The 21,536-nt window shown below is 35.5% G+C and overlaps 1 protein-coding gene across 7 annotated transcripts in view; it reads left to right on the plus strand.

The window, feature by feature from the left end:
• The first annotated feature begins 4,498 nt into the window (after positions 1-4,498).
• Positions 4,499-21,536, plus strand: part of LOC101029346 (uncharacterized) — a 181,774-nt gene continuing 164,736 nt past the window's right edge. For 5 of the 7 annotated variants that reach the window (XM_074396877.1, XM_074396884.1, XM_074396893.1 and 2 more), the window contains exons 1-6: positions 4,499-4,623; positions 14,928-14,956; positions 15,051-15,123; positions 16,816-16,844; positions 16,948-17,020; positions 18,844-18,874. In XM_074396877.1, coding sequence (XP_074252978.1) covers positions 4,572-4,623; positions 14,928-14,956; positions 15,051-15,123; positions 16,816-16,844; positions 16,948-17,020; positions 18,844-18,874 — 287 coding nt within the window. In that variant the 5' untranslated portion in view covers positions 4,499-4,571. Of the gene's footprint in view, positions 4,624-14,927; positions 14,957-15,050; positions 15,124-16,815; positions 16,845-16,947; positions 17,021-18,843; positions 18,875-20,408; positions 21,519-21,536 lie in introns of those variants that run through there. The other 2 variants (XM_074396899.1, XM_074396900.1) reach the window with 2 other exon arrangements.

Consider the following 21,536-nt stretch of genomic DNA (forward strand, 5'->3'; position numbering starts at 1 on the left):
TCTATCTGTCTCTCCCTCTGTGGTTGGGAAGTTAAAAGGACTATTATTTGCAGTATTTATCAGCTTCAGACTAACACCTTTTCTTTGCCGCCATCATTTATTCACTGCCATTTAGAGGGTCGTTAGAAATTTGTTATTGAGTAGTCTTTTAATAAGTAGAGACTGACTCAGGATTTTGAGTCTCTTTCTTATCATTCTGGTGATTAGGTCAATACATCATTACTAAAAACAGGATTCTCTCAATTACAATAGTAATAAATTCTAAAGCTTTTTTTAAAGCTGAAGCTCTGTTATGGACTGCCTCAGTATGTCAAGTACATAGAACAATGCATAATAAGGATAGCAGTTTGAAACACTGAAAACCATGAAGTTAGTAAGAATACAGAGAGGTATCCTTTTAATGATTTAGTTTCAGCAGTCCTATAAACTATCCATTTGGTGAACAATCTGTTTTTTTTTTTTTGTTTTTGTGGGGTTTGTTTTTTTTTTTTTTGAGAAGGAGTCTCGCTCTGTCTCACCTAGGCCGGAGTGCAGTGGCATGATCTCAGCTCACTGCAACCTCTTCTTCCCCAGGTTCAAGCAGTTCTCTGCCTCAGCCTCCCAAGTAGCTGGGATTTTAGGCACCCACCACCATGCCCTGCTAATTTTTGTACTTTTAGTAGAGATGGGGTTTCACCATGTTGCCCAGGCTGGTCTCGAACTCCTGACCTTGTGATCCACCCGCCTTGGCCTCTCAAAGTGCTGGGATTATAGGCTTGAGCCATTGCACCTGGCTAATCTGGGAAAAGTAAACATAAATTATAAATGAATGAATGTTGTAAAAGTGCTTGAAGTGTGTATTATGACTCAATAACAATTTTTATTGCATTCTTGAGCCTGTAATCCCAGATTACAAAAAAATTTGCAAAAAATCTGAAACAAAAGGGAAGAAGCATTTTACATGAAAATACTTGCTTTATGTACGATTGCTTAGAGACAGACATATCTATAGCAAATATAAAAATACAAGGTCTATAGTCTAAATGTGGCCCACAGACATGTTTAGTTTGCCTCTATAATTTGTGTCAACATGTAAGATTTGGGAGACTGTACACAAATCTGGATTCCAGGCTTCTTTTAAAGAATCTAGTCTGGTGTCCCTTGAGCCCATCTCATTGTTAAGGATGCTGTCCAGAGGTTGCCCGTTTCTATGAAGCATGTGATCTTCATTTTGCTACTGTGCCTACTTAGGTATTTCACTTCCTCAAGTCATCTCCCTTGCCTCTGTAAGGATGACTTTACAACACCTGTTTTATAGTATATTTTAGTAAATATTTCAAGGTTTTCAAGATATTTATATTTGTTCAAATATGTAGTATATATTTTATATAAATTCTTTAGTAATGGGGTTGAACTTTTGAATTTAGACAGTGTTTTATAAACTATTTTTCCTTATATATACTATAAATAATCATCTTCCCATTAGAATGCATGTAAGCTTTTTCAGGTTTATCAGTTGGTATAGTTGCATAGGTTATGCATATTGCCAACAATATTATATCCTTCTCTTCAGTATTGTCTCCTAAAAATGCAGGTAATTTAGTGGCTTTTATTACACTATAAATAATTCAGATAGGTAATTATTAGAGCTTTAATTGATAAGCCATTGTATTTTTATTTCTGATTTATATTTTATCTAAAATAAAAAAAATTTTAAGTAACAATATGGAAACCAGAATACGAATAAATTTTAAAATGAGTTATGTACCAGGGTCCTAAGATTATAATTATATAATTATTTGCACCAGGGTCCTAAGATTGTAATTGAGAATAACATTTCATACAGAGCTTTCTCACAGCTAAGATAAAAATGCTACTAGAGAAAACCCATGGGCTATTTAAAAATAAGCAGTGTAAGTTTATTTGAAGCCTGTCTCTTTTAATTCAGAGCCCAGCTCTCCAAATTCAAAAGAGATAGGCTTCAAATGAACTGTCAATCGTGTCAGAATCTCAGATGACAATGTCAGGTGCTCCCCAGGAGATTCTGACACCGTTGATAGAATCAAGCAAATGTGTATCACCCAGAGGAAACCTCCACCTTTACTGGTAAGCTCTCACAACGGTATCCCTGAAACTCTAATTCCTCAAATGTTAATGTTCTACATGAAAAGTATTGACAAATAGGGATTAGGTGAAGTTCAAAAGATTTCTCAAATACTAGTTACATACTGCACAGTTTTGTAACATTTTTCAAACATGGGTGATCGTGGAGTCTTTCTTTTGGAGTCTTTCTTCAACTTCTGGTAAAGTAAATATTCTTTGGAATATATTAATAGTTTAAGAGACACTACTCATAGATAATAATTTAGATCATTAATAAAAATACCTGAAACATTTATTACTGTGTCTTAGGGTTTGAGGACATAGAGATAAAAATACAGCTCTTGGGCTGGGCGTGGTGGCTCATGCCTGTAATTCCAGCACTTTGGGAGGCCCTCGCGGGTGGATCACGCGGTCAAGAGATCAAGACCATCCTGGTCAGCATAGTGAAACCCCGTCTCTACTAGAAAAATACAAAAAATTAGCTGGGCATGGTGGTGCGTGCCTGTAATCCCAGCTACTTAGGAGGCTGAGGCAGAAGAATTGCCTGAACCCAGGAGGCGTAGGTTGCAGTGAGCTGAGATCGCGCCATTGCACTCCAGCCTGGGTAACAAAAGCGAAACTCCATCTCAAAAAAATATAAAAACAAAACAAAAACAAAAAACAGCTCTTGCTCTCAAGAAGCTCTTGGTTCAGGTGGGAAACAATAAAATCCTTGCAAAATATCATGCAAAATGGGGTGACAGAAGCAAAGATTCTTGGAACTGGTAGATGTTTGAAATGAGTTTTGGAGATGACCAGAGTTCTTACAGTGAGGCAGAGAAGGGTTGTTTCTAGGGGAAGGAGCAGCACATAGAAAAGCACCGAGGAGTGAAAAGAAAGAGACTACCTCTTACGTTCTTTCAATTGTGTATATTTAAGCTCATAGGCACTTACATAAGGTTTTCAATTCAGCTGATAAATACGCGATTTTGTGAATTATAAATTGTTGCTGTTGTTTTACAGGAAGAACCTCCACCACTTTTACTTGCTGTGAGTCAAGGAAAACTGAAGATGGTGGAATTTTTATTAAAGAAAAATGCAAATATAAATGCACTTGATTCACTTAAAAGGTACAGACCTTAGTTCTTGTTGTGTTGTTTTAAAACCTGACTGTCATTTTAGAGTGACAGCGGTCACTCAAGTCAGAAATCTTACATTAATAAGAAGACTAACTTTTAATTATTGGGATATAGTGAGAAATATCAACACAGATTATAATTTAGGTAGAAAAACAATTATTTGGACTGAGTAACATAAAGAAGAGTGTTGGTAGGATTTGTCTCTCTATATAGACATTATACACATAGAAGGCTTCTTTATATAGAAGTCTCTGTATATTGACAGATGTTTGTTATTTGTAATATGATGTGTTATTTATAATGTAATAATGTGATGTTTTTGATTGTATGATTTTACATTAGCTAAAGGGGTTTCATGTTTTTCATTTCTACTGTGTTTTGATGTTGTTTTTAATTGATATGGGGAGAGGGAGAAAAGATAGCTTTAAATGGGTAAAACTTTAATGAAGACAAGCTTTAGGTTCACACAGGACTGGGTTTAATCCCAAACTTTTCCACTTGCTAGATGTGCGACTTTGCGAATATTACTTATCACCAAGTATGTTTTCTTATGTGAGGAGGAGGATAATAATATATTCTTTCAGGGTGGTTGTGAATAAGTAACATTATATATATATTATGTTAGAATGTCCAGCTAACACAGCAAGGTACTGGTGTTTTGGAAACAATGGCTAAGCATGTAAGTATGTGCTCATGTGTGTGTGTGTGTGTGTGTGTGTGTGTGTGTGTGTGGGTGTGTATGGTTACACACAACCACCCTTAAAGCATATATTATCCTCCATATATATATATGTGGCATTTAATTAAATGCCTAGCACATACTTATCAGTACCATTAACTGAAGCTACGGCTGCTATTATTAGCATTCCTATTAATATTATTGTTTTAAGCCTACAGATAGCTCTTATCTGACCCTTTAGTTGATTTTGCATTATAATATATAAGACTAGGGAAGAAATGAATAATTCTTCACTTAAATTTGCCTACTTTAGATAGGTGGCCAGAGCATAGTTTCTTGCCCATCAAAGGACTTTAAGTCAACAACTTTAACTATGTCATACCACAGTGGGACAAGAGGCTTCCTTTTTGTTCCTTGCTTTTAACCTTCGTGATAATTTACAAAGATAAACCCTTGACCACCCAAGGTGCTTGTTTATTAGTACATGTAATTGGGTTAATACATGTAGAATTAACATGGACAAGCAAGATATTAAGTTGGTAAAGTATATAAATTTAGCTTTTAAAAACATTATTAAAGTTCTTAATTCTCTCTCTGTTATTTTAGATCAGCCCTCACACTTGCTGTTCGTCTTGAAAAAAGAGATATAGTCGTTCTTCTTCTGCAGCACAATATTGATGTGTTTTCTCTAGATGTCTATGGGAAGACTGCAGAAAATTATGCTGCTGCTGCTGAAAATGAAATGTAAGTCTTTACATAAAAAGGCTAGTGAACACTAAATTGAAGTTTAAAATAATTGTAACAATTGCATCTTATGTATCAGGTGAGATTTCATAGTTTGGTTCAGGTAGTTTTCAAGTGGCAAGTTTTTTTTTTTTTGAGACGGAGTTTCGCCCTTGTTACCCAGGCTGGAGTGCAATGGCGCAATCTCGGCTCACCGCATCCTCCGCCTCCTGGGTTCAGGCAATTCTCCTGCCTCAGCCTCCGGAGTAGCTGGGATTACAGGCACGCGCCACCATGCCCAGCTAATTTTTTGCACCTTTAGTAGAGACGGGGTTTCACCATGTTGACCAGGATGGTCTCGATCTCTTGACCTCGTGATCCACCCGCCTCGGCCTCCCAAAGTGCTGGGATTACAGGCTTGAGCCACCGCGCCCGGCGCGTGGCAAGTTTTTAAGTTTTCAAGACTTACAGAACTTCATCAGCCAGAAATCAAGCAAAGGGCTAGATAAGTAGCAGTAGGTACAGGATTCTTGATATTGAAACTTTTAAGACTTTTCTCATTAGGGATTCCAGTGTTCATTTTATTTCAAGTATAATGCCTATGCATAGAATAAAGTAGTTTCACATCTTTGATTTTTCTAATTAGATATTTGGGTCTTGAAATGTCCAGTTTATCGAAAAAATCTTGTGCTGTTTACTGGGGACCATCAACTATAGCCTGATCTTGAATTTTTCAAGAACCTTAGGGGTTCCCTAAGTTCAGGGAAGACGAATAGTTTTTATAAGTCAGAAAGGGAGGGGGAGAGGACATGTTAGTCATTGTTTCGTTTTCATTGATTCTGTTGCTGCTTTCTTGCCATTGAGAGTGCTCCTATAGTCTTGTAATGATTAACCTTTGCCACCCAGGTTGCCCTGATGCCCTTTCTGTTTGAGATCGCTCAATCTTCACATTGATCCATTAAAAAACTTCAAAGTTACAATTATTTTTTAGTTAACATGCATATGCTTATATGCCCAGCCATTGTTTCCAAAACACCAGAACCTTGTTCTGTTAGCTGGACATTCTAACTTTATGAATACACATAGTGAGCAAATTGACACATTCACCCACACTCCAAACCTGATGTAGAGCCCACATTTTAAGCTGGACTTCAAGACCTTCATGGTGAGTTATTTTTTGAGTCCCTTGGTTTTTTTTTTTGTATTTTTTCTCTTTAAAGCAAATATTAGTTGGGATAGTTCTAAACTGTCATTAGAGATATTCAAATAATGTTGTAGAAAGAAATTACAGTTTTTTTTTTATTGCTACCAGATATGTACCCTGAGACTTTTAAAATAAACAGTGTAAGAAGCTTTTCTCAGGTAGTGGAAGCTCCTATGCCATCCTTCCTTAGAGTAGTAGGTATCAACTTGTGGTTGGCCCCTCAAGTGGTCTGTTTTCCATAATAATGAAGGTCTCTCAAGCTGCTTGCATCACTATCTCAAGTTTTTAAAATATTTTTAAATTCTGCTTTATAGGAAGTCATTCATCAGAATTATCTGAGTCTCAGGTTGGTTAGTTAGATTTAACAGAACTAAGCCTCATCCATGGCTCATCAGCATTTATATGTAAAAGTAAGGCTTTGTGCTTGTTTTGGCAGCACAAATACTAAAATTGGAACAATACAAAGAAAATAAGCATTTCATATTTTGCAGTCACGGGAAGGTCATTTGGTTGCCGGCCCCCTAAGTAATAGTTTGAATCAAAACAAAATGGGTGGCACCTTAGAATTGTGATTTTCGTTACAAAGGTGATCTATAAACTGAGAATGGAGCTAACTAACACATGGGGTGTTGTGTAAATATTTTGTTAGTATGTATCTTGGAAATGAGAAAATGTCAACTTTCATCTACTTTATGGAACTTAAAAAAATGAAAGTAGGGCTTTGTCTTCCATGTGAGTTGGAGATAACATGGAGATTAACTATCACTCTAGCAAACATCTGCTGGTTCAGTTAGAATCTGTAGAGAAGTGATAGTGGTAGCCCAAGCCAGTTCTTGACATCTGTTAGTTTTCTCTCCTTGGAATTGATGAGCTCAGTAATAGTGGACAATCATGTTACCTATTTTAATGAAATAATGTATTCATAAATAAATTTATTTACAAATTATGAAATAATTGAGATGCCCCGAATTATAAGCCACAAATAATAGAACAATAAACAAAATTAGGACTTAACATTTTTCTTAAACAAGCATTTGAATATTAGAACCTATGAAAAAATACACATTGGGTTTGATTTGGGATTTCAAAATAGTTCCAGCAATAAAATTTAAGAACAGATTCCACTACTTTACTATTTCTCTGTGAACGTTAAAAATGCTACTTCATTAAACATGTAAAACAACCTCGTGAAAGAAGGCAGTACAATCTAGAAGAAGACTTTGTGCCTAAGAGAAGCAACTTGTTTAACAGCAAATACCTGTAGGCTATAGAGCCAAGACTTATCAGTAAGAGCCAGGAAGGTGACTTTCTATTATGTCAAGGTGATGTGAGTTAGTTTATGAGCTATACTGCCTTCACTTCATGAGTACTTCACCTGTCTTTATTGTTTAATTAGAAAGGTACTAAGAAGTTTGTAGAGCTTACAGAAGAGAAATGTATAGGATAATTAACATCCTGATATGGTTTAAAATACTCTAGTAATTTAGTATGTTTGGTAAATGTTTTTAATAATAGTATTAAAATATAAATTTCCTTTATTAATTTTATGCATAGCATTCTCAAACTAATTTCTGAATACAAAGAAGAAAAGAAATCTAAAGCACTTTCTATAAATAGCAATCCAGGTAAGATTTCTGGCAGTGAGTTACTCTTGATGGTATTACCATAGATAAGAAAGAATAAGGATGTTTTGATTACAAAAAAGCACTGTTTAAATGGCATGCATTTAAAAAATACTTTCTTAGTAGTCTAGATTTCATAATTATTTAAAAAGTTAATTGTAAGGCCAGGCGCAGTGGCTCACGCCTATAATCCCAGCACTTTGGGAGGCTGAGGTGGGTGGATCACAAGGTCAAGAGATCGAGACCATCCTGGTCAACAAGGTGAAACTCAGTCTCTGCTAAAAATACAAAAATTAGCTGGGCATGGTGGCGCAGCCTGTAATCCCAGCTACTTGGGAGACTGAGGCAGGAGAATTGCTTGAACCCAGGAGGCGGAGGTTGCGGTGAGCCGAGATCACGCCATTGCACTCCAGCCTGGGTAACAAGAGCGAAACTCCATCTCAAAAAACAAACAAAAAAAACAAAAAAAGTTAATTGTAGATAATTTATAATCTGAAATAATATTGTTTGAAAAAATTATTTAATGATGGTTCCTAATAGTCTAGATGATCTTTTTGTGTAAATAAGAAAACAAATTTTAAGTTATGCTGTGTGTTTTTTTTATAGTCACATTATAATGAATTAGACTTTTTATTTAATTAGAACTTCTATTTAATTTGTATAATAAATTCTTTGCAGCTAGTAAATGAACGATAATTACAATTGACCCTTGAATAGCATGGTATTTAGCTCTGCCAATCCCCATGCAGTTGAAAATACATATTTAGTATGTTATATGTATTATATACTGTATTCTCTGTACAAGAAAGTAAGCTGGAAAAAGGAAGCTTTTGCAGTAAAGCTGTAGTTTCCTTGTAGTTCAATCCTTGAACTACTATCAAGCTAGTGTGAGGCATTTACCCTTCCATGGTAAAATAAATAAATAAATAAATAAAGTAACCTCCATTTACTCATTTTAAAATGTTGGTCTTTTTCTTGGCCTTGTGCTTTCTTCATTTGTTTTGCTTAATTTTTCCTTATATTTATGAAAATACAATAATAATGGATAGGGATTTTTCTCTCATGAAAGCCATCAGTGACGAAACCATGTTGACTTAGGAAATATAAACATATTTATGTTGTGGCAGTAGATATATAAAGCAGAAGCAGAAAAGAGGTACAGTTAATATGATTTAGTGAACATTGAATGTAAAACATTAGGGTGCAGAGAGAAACCTTGGACCATTCATAGGTTTCCAGGTTGTGTACTAGCTTTATAACGTACACTAGAAAGGATTAGGACATGTTCAGTGAATGGAGAAGTACAGCTGGTCAACAGGGAAGAATAATTTCCCTTCCCTCCAACTCTGAGGTTGGAGATGCAGACATAGATTGATATTATTCTAATTAGGCAAAGTCATTGATCTCAATGAGCTGTCCATGATGCAGATGTAGAATGAGAAGGCATCCAGTGACAAAACCCTGGGAATGTCAATATTTCCCCCATACCCCCAGAGAAAAAAGTTAGTTAAGGAGAATGAGCAGTGGCTAGAAAAAAGTGGGAGAGGAGTCAGAGGAAGTGATGTTGCAAAAATAAAAAATGTGAGAATTTCAAGGAGGGAGTATCAATTCTAACAAGAGGACTAAAAAGTCAATTAGATTTAACTTTTAAAAACTCTTTGGTGGTGCCCTTTTCAAAAGAACCGTTTTTGAGGTGTAAGGTGCACTGTTGATGTGATTGGTATGTTTGGTGTCCAAATATGGAGGAATAAATCTATCAAGATTCTGCATAACTCTTTTGTAACTGCAGAAGCTACGTGCCCAGGGTCAGGGAAAATGTCTTGACTTCTGAGTACATGTGCCAACGCTTTTACAGAATTGTCAAAACCTAAGGGTAATGTGTGAGAAAAAACTGTGGTCTTCTTATCTGCTCCTTGTGGAAATACTTAATTTGCACTGAAGTCCCTGATAAGTTCTTCCGGATGCATTCTGAAACAAATCTGGCAGCAATAACTGCAACCAACTTTTCCAAAGCACATACACCCCAACTCACTCCAAAATGGAATCGTAACACAGCTACATTTCAAGAGTTCTAGTTTCAGTCAGAAGTAGTTTACAGATCAGCAGTTTGGAGAAGCTAACATCTTCTATATAATATCATGGAGAAAAATATAAGGTGATATGCTAAATATACCAGTTCACTGTGTTCTGGGACCATTTGTTTTAGTGCATTTTCCTTTTCATTGCCTCTTACAATATCTGCTTTTACTGTTTTCTTTTGAATTTCATCCCTAAAGAAAATATTATTAGAACACATTTCTAACATAGGTATGTTTGACAACTATATATTATTTCCTTTTAAGAGAATTAGCTACTTATTCTAAAGTATATCTAGTATTCTATTAATCTTTAATGGTAAACTTGATATCTTTAGCACAATGACATTGTAAGTGATGAGAGTCCTTTAAGATTTTGAGTGTCTTTTAACTTTTCAAATTTTAAATATCTTTTAAATTTTCAAACTTGACATAGTTTTAATGTAAAACACTTTCCTGGTATTACCTTTCTTCAAATATTGCTTATTTGTTACTTAGCTGGAATATTTGGTCATTTTGGATTACCAGACTTTTAACCATTTATATATAACTTTCTTGATTTTTTTTTTTTTTTTTTGAGATTGAGTCTTTTGTTGTCCCCCAGGCTGGAGTCTCACTCCGTTTTCCAGGCTAAAATGCAATGGTTATTCACAGGCACAATCTGCATTGCAGCCTGGAACTTTTGATCTCAAGCAATCTTCCTGCCTCAGCCTTTGGAGTAGTTGAGACTTCGGTGCGTGTCATTGCACCTGACCTGATACCCAATTATTATAAAAGAAACCTTGCTGAGCTGAAGAAAATTGACTGTGATCTGTTTGTTTCTCTTCTAGAATATTTCATACTATGGGATATATTTTTAATTATTCACATTCTCAATTTTTTTGTTCTGGTTAAAATAGGATTGCTGCTTCTCTTTTTTTGGCATAATTGTTTCTATTCCTTTTATGGATTTATTCAAGCAGAAATACAGGAATCTTCAAGGCAACTGTCAAGGAAAACAGATTAGGGAAAGGTATTGTGTAAAACAGCTTTCTGATTGTAGTCACATGTCACATCACTTTAAAGAAAACAAATTTCATATAATGCAATTGTGTCGGGGTTTCCCAAGACTGCCTCTATGTTTGTTGATTCACTCGGAAGGACTCAGCAAACAGACATACTCAGGGCTTTGATTTGTTACAGTGAAAGAATACAAAATAAAATTAGCTCAGGGCAAAGCGACATGTGGCATGTCTGGGGGAAGCCAGGCACAAGCTTCCAGGAGCCCTCTCCTGTGGAGTTAACAGGATGTGCTTAATTCCTCTATCCTTGAATTTTGACAACACACGTGCAATGTTGTTTACCAGTATGAGTCTCATAGAGACTTACACAGTATCCAAAGATTTTATGGAAGCTAGTTACGTAGGCATTCTCTCTCACACATGCAAAAGTTCCAGACTTCCAGAAGAAAAGCAGCTGTTTATAGAGTCAACCACATTGTTTATGTCAGGCATCCCCAAACTACCGGCCCCGTGGGCCGCATGCTGAGGCCATTTATCCAGCCCCCCCGCCACTCTTCAGGAAAGGGCACCTCTTTCATTGGTGGTCAGTGAGAGGAACACAGTATGTGGCAGCCCTCCTACGGTCTGATGGACAGTGAACTGGCCCCCTGTGTAAAAAGTTTGGGGACACCTGGTTTATGTAAACAGCTAAGGTACAGTGATCTACTTTTCTCAGTTAGAAAACGGTGAGAAACCTTTAAAATACAAATTTCCAAATACCAGTGAAGGGTCAGTTTTGCATGTAGGTCTTTCTAAAATGACAGTCTTATGACTGTTAGGTGAATTATTTTTTTTACAGCAGTTATAGCCCCAACTTAATTTTAGGTATTGTCTTAAAAATTCTATTTTAATAGTGAATAGTATGGTGATATAGCATGGTGCTTATTTCATTTGCATGAATTGTAATTTAATATGAAATATTAAGTTTCTGTGCTGTTAGATTTTTGACTTTTGGTGAATATTTAACAGATTTCTATACAGAAGTTGCTATGGCAATATTAGGTAATTATAATCTGTTCTTATTCTATTAACCTTTCAGCAAAAGTGTTAAACTAAGTAATAATTTCTGATTTAAAATTAAAATAAAAAATTTATTTTATTTTAATTATATAGATGGTTCAGTTTTGTTTTATATTGTTAAATTTCTGTTTATAATTATGAAATTTTAAAAATCAATCATGTATTAGTTATTTTCTTGCCTACTAATACAATTAAGTTATTTGCTTTATGTATTTTTATATACTATAATTCTGGAGTGAATATTCTTATTCTGTTTCAAATTGAATGTATCTTGCTATAATATATGGTAGTAGAAGATTTAGTGACAACCTTTTTTTTTTTTTTAAATTATACTTTAAGTTATGGGGTTCATGTATAGAATGTGCAGGTTTGTTTCATAGCATAATAGTAGTTTGCTGTACCCATCATCCTGTCATCTGCATTAGGTATTTCTCCTAATGCTATTCCTCTCCAGCCCTCCACCCACCAACAGGCTCTGGTGTGTAATATTCCCCTCTCTATGTCCACATAACTCCCACTTATGAGTGAGAACATGCGGCATTTGGTTTTCTGTTCTTGTGTTAGTTTGCTGAGAATGATCATTTTCAGCTTCATCCATGTCCCTGCAGAGAACAAGAACTCATTCTTTTTGATAACTGCATAGTATTCCATGGTGTATAGGAGTCACATTTTCTTTATCCAGTCTATCATTGATGGGCATTTGGGTTGGTTCCAAGTCTTTGCTATGTGAACAGTGCTTAGATAATCATATGTGTGCATGTGTCCTTACAGTAGAATGATTTATAAATTTTGGGTATATACCCAGTAATGGGATTGCCAGGTCAAATAGTATTTCTGGTTCTGGATCCTTGAGGAATCACCACACTGTCTTCTACAATGGTTGAACTAATTGATACTCCCACCAACAGTGTAAAAGCATTCCTATTTCTCCACATGCTCTCCAGCATCTGTTGTCTCCTGATTTTTTAATGATCGCCATTCTAACTAATGTGGGATGGTATCTCATTGTGGTTTTGTTTGCATTTCTCTAATGACCAGTGATGATAAGTTTTTTTTCGTATGTTTGTTGGCCGCATAAATGTCTTCCTTTGAGAAGTGTCTGTTTGTTTCCTTCTCCTATTCTTCTGATGAGGTTGTTTGTTTTTTTCTGGTAAATATAAGTTCTCCATAGATTCTGGATATTAGTCCTTTGTCAAATAGATAGATTGCAAAACTTTTTTCCCATTCTGTTGGTTACCAGTTCACTCTATTGATAGTTTTGCTGTGCAGAAGCTCTTAAGTTTAATTAGATCCCATTTGTCTATTTTGGTTTTTGTTGCCATTGCTTTTAGTGTTTTAGTCATGAAGTCCTTGCCCATGCCTATGTCCCGAATGATATTGCCTAAGTTTTCTTCAAATGTTTTTATGGTGTTAAGCCTCATGTTTAAATTTTTATATCCATTTGAAGTTAATTTGTGTATAAGGTGTGAGGAAGGGATCTAGTTTCGTTTTTCTGCACATGGCTAGCCAGTTTTCCCAACACCATTTATTTGAATAGGGAATCCTTTCCCCATTGCTTGTTTTTCTCTGGTACGTCAGAGATCAGATGGTTATAGTTGTGTTGTGTTCTTTCTGAGACCTCTTTGTTTCATTGGTCTATATCTCTGTTTTGATACCACTACCATGCTGTTTTGAGTACAGTAGACTTGTAATATAGTTTGAAGTCAGTAACATGAGGACTCCAGCTTTGTTGTGTGTGTGTGTGTGTGTGTGTGTGTGTGTGTGTGTGTGTTTTGCTTGGGATTGTCTTGGCTATGTAAGCTCTTGTTTGGTTCTATATGAAGCTTAAGGTGGTTTTCTCCAATTCTGTGAAGAGGGTCACAGGTAGCTTGATGGAGATAGCATTGAATCTATAAATTATTTTGGGCAGTACGGCCATTTTCATGATATTGATTCTTCCTAACCATGAGCATGGAATGATTTTTCATTTGTTTGTGTCCTCTCTTATTTCCTTGAGCAGGGGATTATAGTTCTTCTTGAAGAGGTCCTTCACATCCATTGTTAGTTGTATTCCTAGGTAAAATTATTTGTTGACTTGTATGTTTTTGCAAAGTTGGACAAACAGATGGCAAGAGTGCTGAACTGCTGAACTCAGAAAATGTAGGTATATCAGGAGACTTCAGGAGTAAAAAGAAAATGATTTTTAAAATTATGACTCTTAAGTATAAATGAACTCACTTCAGATGTATTTAGAGTATTTGCATAAAGGGTGGTTTGATTTTTGCTGCTCCAGGAACTACTGGAAGCAGGAAAGAGTGCTAGAATTAGGATAAATCACAGTAACTCATTACTACTCTTATTTACTGTTGGGCATCAGAGATACATGTTTTGTTGATATTAGTTATTCAAATGAGATAAAGATGAATATACATACATTCACTGTGTTTCTCGAGAAGCTAACTTTTGGATGAAATAGCAATTTAATAAAAATTTTTTAGAGAATAGCATACTTCAAACTAGACTATTTTGGAAACAAAAATAATGTTCAATTCATTAATTTACTCCTAAAAGGTTTATTTTCAATGAGTATTAGAATGATTTTCAAATGTAAAAGCTTATTCATATCTATCCCTGTAGAAATTTTATTTTGTATAAGTATGTCAAATTTGATAATTTATTATATTTTGATGAAGTTTGTATGTTATATCTTCTTGCCATGAGTGAAATGAAGAAAATTTCTGAAGATTAAACTAGAGGATACAAGAAATGTAGGCACATTGTTATACAACATGGGTATGAGAAATAAAGAATATTATATACTAGGATTCACCAAACTTATATCCAAGCTAATCATTGTGGGACACTTCCAATAAGGAGCTGTGAAGTGTACAGTCAACTAAAGTGTCATAGTCATTGTGCACCTACTCAATTTTAACAGGCAAGTAGAAGAGCATGATGAATATTTTTAGTATAATGGTACAAACCCTTCTGATGTCTTGCACGAAAGACATGACATGCAGGAGCATTTACCACCTACTTTGACATTGATTCCCAGATGTATGAGTTGCTCCTCTGATTTTAGATCACATTTTTTCCTCATCACTTGGCATATCCACATGCACAATGACACTCTTTTATTGTAGTAATAGACATATAAAGAATAATATCACATTTGAAATTATAAGTATATGTTTCATGACACCTGTAATTCTGTTCTCTTCAGTGTATTTCTGTCATGTTCCTGTTCCAAGGCACAAAGTATGAAACATCAAAGCCTACGCTAATACAGGCAGGGGGATAAAGCTTGATGCTAACACTGCATGAATGTATGGTTAACTTTATCGCATTTACATATGACTGATTATATATCCCTTTTTCTTTTCAGTGTCTTCTCAGGAACAACTGGCCTCAAAGGTAATTACACTCTCATTTGTATTTTGAACTATTAACTGTATAGTCTATGAAATATACTTTATGTGTTGATTATTTTGTTTCAAATCCCATTCAGGCTACAAGTGACAAGAAAGACTGTGTTTCGAATATAGCCACAGAAATAAAGGATGGACCAAAATCTGGGACAGGTAATTTTACAATACACATTTAATGTCATGTTCACTCAAGATTGAAGAGAACTTCCATTTTTTGAATAAATCAGAACTTCTATTTTTTGAAGGCTCGGTGAAGCTGCACATTCTGATTGAGCGGGCCTGGGATTCTGCATTAGTAATAATTTCTCAGTTGATGCTGATACTACTGGTCCTTGGCCTTGATCCGAGTAGTAAGATTATAGACTTCCTTACATTGAAATTGGGAAGAAGAACCATTAAAGAGCGGTTGAAGACATACCAGACTCAGGGGACAGCATAATTTTGCTTTAATTATACAGGATGTTTTCATCAAGAGGGGAAAGAGAAAGAGATGAAGTAATAGAAATTATAGGCATCAGACCACATCCCAAAAAGCAGAAGGAAAAAGTGATCGTAATAACCCATCAACACTGTAGAACAACAACTAAGGACACCACTGATGGAGTAATTACTTTCCTTAAGGAAGAGAGATTGTGAGGCAGGAAGGAGGGAAAAGAAAAAGTTATTCATGTAATTTTGGGGATTATGCTGAGGAAACTTGAGTGAGCTCCCTTCAGATGCATTTAGAATATTTGCATAAAAGAAGATTTGACTGTGGCTGCTCCAGGAACTACTGGAAGCAGAAAGAGTGCTGAAATTGAGATAAACCACACTTGACTCTTAACTCCTCTTTGTTATGGTTAGGCAACAGAGATACATTTTTTTTTGTTTTAGTTATAAAAATGAGATAAACTTGAATATGAATACATCGTCTTTGTTGTTTAAGGAGCTAACTCTTGGATAAAATAGCTATTTAATGAAAATTCTTTAGAAAATAATATGATACTTCAAAGAAGACTTTTAGAAATAAATGTATTGTTGAATTCATTAATTTACTCTAAAATAGGTTTTTTCAATGCATATTGTAGTGATTTTCAAATGTAAAAGTGCATTAATATCTAATGCTTGTGGCAGTTTTATTTTGTAGAAGTATGTCAAAATTGATAATTGATGATACTTTTCATTGAGGTTTTTATATAATACCTTGTTGCCATGAGTGGACCATGAAACTTTGGGAAAGCTAAACAACAGGATATGAGAAACGTGGGATAATTATTGCACCACATGGATGTGAGAAATAATAAATATTATTTACTGGGATTCACCTACCATATATCCTAGCTGATCAATTAGGGACACTTCCACTGAAGAGATGTGAAGTGTACACTGAACTGAAGTGTCATTGTAATTGTGTACCTTCTCAGTTATCGGGCAAGTGAAAGAGCATGATGAATGCTTGTAGTATAATGGTATAAATCCTTCTGATGTCTTGCATGAAAGACACGTGGGAGTATGTACCACCTGCTTTGACATTGATTCCCAGGTGTATGAGTTGCTCCTCTGATTTTAGATCACATTGGTCCTCATCGCTCAGCATATCCACATTGCTATTGATACTTATTTTAGAAATATATATGACAAATTACATGATGTTTGAAATTGTAAGTGTGTATATTGTGAAACCTGTATTCTTGTTTTCTTCAGTATGTTTCTGTCATCTTGCTGTCCCAAGACACAAAGTATAAAACATCAAAGCCTACACTAAATACAAGCAGAAAAATACAGGTTGATGGTAACACTGCATCAATTTATGGATGCCTTTATCATATTTACATATGATTGATATGTATCCCTTTTTCTTTTCAGTGTCTTCTCAGGAACAACTGGCCTCAAAGGTAATTACACTCTCATTTGTATTTTGAACTATTAACTGTTCTATGAAATTAGTCTATGAAATATACTTTATGTGTTGATTATATTGTTTCAAATCCCATTCAGGCTACAAGTGACAAGAAAGACTGTGTTTCGAATATAGCCGCAGAAATAAAGGATGGACCAAAATCTGGGACAGGTAATTTTACAATACACATTTAATGTCAAGTTCATGCAAGATAGAAGGGAACTTCCCTTCCCAAATAAATCACCAGGGGGCTAATTGAAACTGTACACTCTGTTTCAGGAAGCCTAAGTTTCTGCATTTGTAATAAGTTATTTGGTGCCACTGATACTGCTGGTCCTTGTCAGTGATCTGAGTAGTATCATTATAAACTTCTCTACATCGAAATTAAATAGAAGAACTTCTGAAGAGCAATTCAAGAGATAGCAAGCTCAGGGGACAGCATAATTTTGCTTTAATTCTACAGCAGGTTTTCTTCAGGAAGGAAAGGAAAAAGAGACGTAGTAATAGAGGTGATAGACATCAGGTTGTATTGCTGAAACCAGAGGGAAGAAGTGAACGTAATAACCCATAAACACTGTAGAATGAGGGAACTAATGAGACCACTGCTGTGATAATTATTTTCTCCAAGGAAGAGGGATTGTGACGCAGCAAGGAGGGAAAAGAAAAGGTTATGTGTGTAATTTAGGGGTTTCTATTGAGGAAACGTGAGTGAGCTCACTTTGGATTTATTTAGAATATTTGTGTAAAAGAGGATTTGATTTTGGCTGCTCCAGAAACTAGTGGAAAGAGGAAAGAGTGCTAGGATTGGGATAAACCACAGTGACTCATTACTCCTCTTTGTTGCTATTAGGCATCAGAGATAGGTGTTTTGTTAATTTTAATTATTAAACGTAAGATAATCTTGAATATGAATACATGGACTCTGTTGTTCAAGGAGCTAATTCTTGGATAAAATAGCTGTTTAATAAAATTTCTTTAGAGAATAACATGATAGTTCAAGGAAGACTCTTTTAGAAACAAAAATTATGTCAAATTCATTAACTGACTCCAAAAATGGTTATTTTCAATGAATATTGGAGTGATATCTGAATGTAAAAGCTTATTAGTATTTATTGCTTGTAGCAGTTTTAATTAGTAGAAGTATGTCAAAACGGATAAAGGATAATACCATTTATTGATGCTTACGTGTCTTACTGTGTTGCATGAGTATGTGAAGAAACTTCCAGAAAGCTAAACTAGAGGATACCAGAAATGTAGGAAAATTAATACACCACATGGGTGTGAGAAATAATGAATATTATCTGCAACTATTCACCAAACATATATCCAAGCTGAACTATTTAGGACCCTTCCTTGTAGAGACATGAAGTATACGTTCAACTGAAGTGTCATTGTAATTGTGTACCTTCTCAGTTGTTGGGCAAGTTAAAGTGCATGATGAATATTTGTAGTATAATGCTATAAATCCTTCTGATGTGTTGCATGAAAGACATGTGGGAGTAGTACCACCCGCCTTGACATTGATTCCTAGATGTATGAGTTGCTCCTCTGATTTTAGATCATCTCAGTCCTCATCACTTGGCATGTCCACATTGCTATTGACACTGAGTATTTTAGAAATAGACGTATGACAGGTGTCCACCACCACACCTGACTACTATTTGTGTTTTTAGTAAAGACGAGATTTCACTACGTTGGCCAGGCTTGTCTTCATCTCCTGACCTCAAATGTTCCACCCTCTTCGGCCTCCCAAAGTGCTGGGATTACAGGCGTGAGCTACCACCCCCAGACTCTGTGATTATTTTTGTAAAGATAGAAGCTTGCTATGTTGCCCAGGCTGGTCTCAAACTCCTGGGCTCCTCAGGTGATACTTCTGTCTCAGCCTTCTGACTAGCTGAGATTATAGGAACAAGCCCCTGTGCTCTTTTATGTTTTCAATATTCTATAGTTTTCTATTGTTGATTTAAAATGCATTTTACTCTTTTTTTTAAAAGTGCATCCTGCTGTTGACAAGCATTTAAACAGGTATGATTTCACAGATTTTTAAAAGTGATATGTTAACTAAGTGAATAGCGAGAATAGAAACTAGTATCTGTTTAGTGTTCTAGTCTGTGCTAGACACCATATTACATGCTTCACATTTATCATCTCATGTCATCTTCACACAGCTTTACAAAGTATTTGTGTTATTATTGTTTTCTTACTGATTAGGCAACTGGTTGAAAGAGGTTGAAATGTTGGCTTATAATTCCTTAGTTATCAGGTAGCCAACCCGTGATCTGACAAGCATCCTGCCTGGCTTTTCATATCACTGCACCTAAGCATAGATGGATAGTGACGTAGGCAGTAATGGGATCAAGGTACTGGTTTAAATCAGATCAGTTCAGAAAGTCACATTTTGTTATATATGAACTCTCTTTAGGGAGTGTTCCTTAGAAGCTTGGCTACTCCAAAAGGTTGTCTTAATATGTTTGGAATTTACAGTGGTAACAAGTACCTGTTTTTGTTGTTGTTGTTGTTCAACCATCAAAGTTTTGAAGGCAGGTATGAGTTATCTGTGGCCAAAGGACCCTTGATTTTTCCTAAGCAAGACCAGGTTGTTCAACCATCAAAGTTTTGAAGGCAGGTATGAGTTATCTGTGGCCAAAGGACCCTTGATTTTTCCTAAGCAAGACCAGGTCAATCTAAGATAGAAATCATTTTACTGTACATGGAGAATATCTACATATAGTCTATGTTATATTAACTATATTTAGCATATATTGAAAGCATATTTAGAATTCACTTCTCCACTTTCTGACTACCCAGTTTGGTTTTCGCTTTGAATACCCTGCCTAGTTGGATGAAGCTGTTTCTTGTTTTCTGGATTTATTTTTTTCTTTCTATGACATTGAAATAATATTTTCTTGATTTCTTTTTACTTTCTCTTCTGCATTGCTTAGGGTTTATTACTTTCTATTATTGTTTTCCTGTATGGTAGCTAAATATTTCCCATTTTCCTATAGGCAAAATGAGAAGGGCACAGAATTTCAGAATTTTAAGAAATCCTGGAGACTAAACAAAATATCCTGTAGTACTTGAATCTGTGTTTAACATCCTGATTAAGTGGTTGTTCAGGTGGATAATCTGAAACTCAAAGAGATGAAATTATTCTGTTGGATATAGTACATGGCAGAAATGAGATTTGCACTCAGGTTTCTTAATCAAAACCCAATCTTCTTTTACATCATTTTGTCATTGAGTGTTTTTATAACAGAAAGAGGGAGTGGCTCTCGTGAATACAGTGGAAGAGGATGAGAATGGAATGAGGTGTTGAACTCAATGAAAGTAGATAGGAATGGAATTTGCAGGGCACAGCTAAATTTGAAGAGAAACAAACACTTAAGAAGTTGGAAACACGGGATGTTGGGAGTTATCAAGAAAGGCATATTGAAATAGGGCATTCAAGGAGTTCTGAAAAGGCTGCTACCTTTTTGTTTGTTTAACTGGAGGAACTGCCAAACTTTAAAGTTTTTATTGAAAAATATTAAAAGAATTTGAGCCACTGGAAAGAGTCTCTGGAGCATATAGGAATGTGGTATCTTCCTCCACGCAAGCTTACAGAGGGCTTAGAACACCTCACAAATTAGGGAGCTGGAGATTGCTTAAGTACATAGATCTGTGACCCAGGCTGGATGTAATTTTTTTTCTGCCTCTTTTCTCAGTTCTCTCATGTACCTGTAGGTTAGGGCAATGGTAGGATTGGTTGGCAAATCGGTAATGAAGCTTCAGTTGGTTAGTTGGTAACATTCTGATGCTTGGGGTGGTTGACTGAGACTTACTTTCCAGCAGCAGAGGAACAGAGAGCTCCTAATCTCAGTTACTTTAGCTTGTCTTCTTAGGAATCAGGGGTTTTCTAGGCTGAAGGTATAGATTGGATACTGCCATGGATCCCTGCAGAAGAGGGATCCAGAAGTGGGAGCCTATGGGAAGGAAGATAATTAGATAATAATGAATGAAATGGAGCTGTAACTATTCAGTAGGGAGACTTTTCCAGTAGTCTGTCTTGGGTGTGAGTGTCTGTGAAGATTGTTAATCTTGCTGGTTTTTGTTAACCTGAATAAGGTAGGATCTATATAATAACCGTAATTAGATTTTATAATTTTTAATGTTTTAATCTTCTTTGGAGAATATTCCCAGTAGCAATGTAAACCTTTGTATTTTGATTTTTGTACACTCAGCTTTCAAACATGTGTAGTGTTTCAGGGGGCTCCGTGTAGTGTTCTAGGGTAAATAGAATCAATGGGCACTATGTACATGCTGAAGATCCATGACTCCCATTTTCCAGTGACACAGATTAGTCTTTGAATCAGAAATAGATAACGGAGATGAGACAGTCATTTTCTACCTTGTTATAGGTTGTCAGGTTTATTCCAGTGCTTTAGCAAAAGTTCTGTAGGATATCAATTGGATTTTCAGTTTACTCTTTCAGGTAGATAATTTGTAAGGACAAAGTATTGTCTGGCTGTGCCATTATATTGTCTGTCAGTATTTGTTACGGGTTTAAGGGCAAGTGTTCATTGGATATTTCATAGTTTGGGAGAGGTGGAGGCAGAAATAGGTAACTAAAATGTTTTCTAAAACAGTGGTCATATCTCAATTACATAAAGAAATATTATTTTATGTACAGGTAACTGACCTTCCTCAG

The sequence above is a fragment of the Saimiri boliviensis genome, chromosome 1 (assembly GCF_048565385.1).
Source record: "Saimiri boliviensis isolate mSaiBol1 chromosome 1, mSaiBol1.pri, whole genome shotgun sequence".
Taxonomy (NCBI): Eukaryota; Metazoa; Chordata; class Mammalia; order Primates; family Cebidae; genus Saimiri; species Saimiri boliviensis.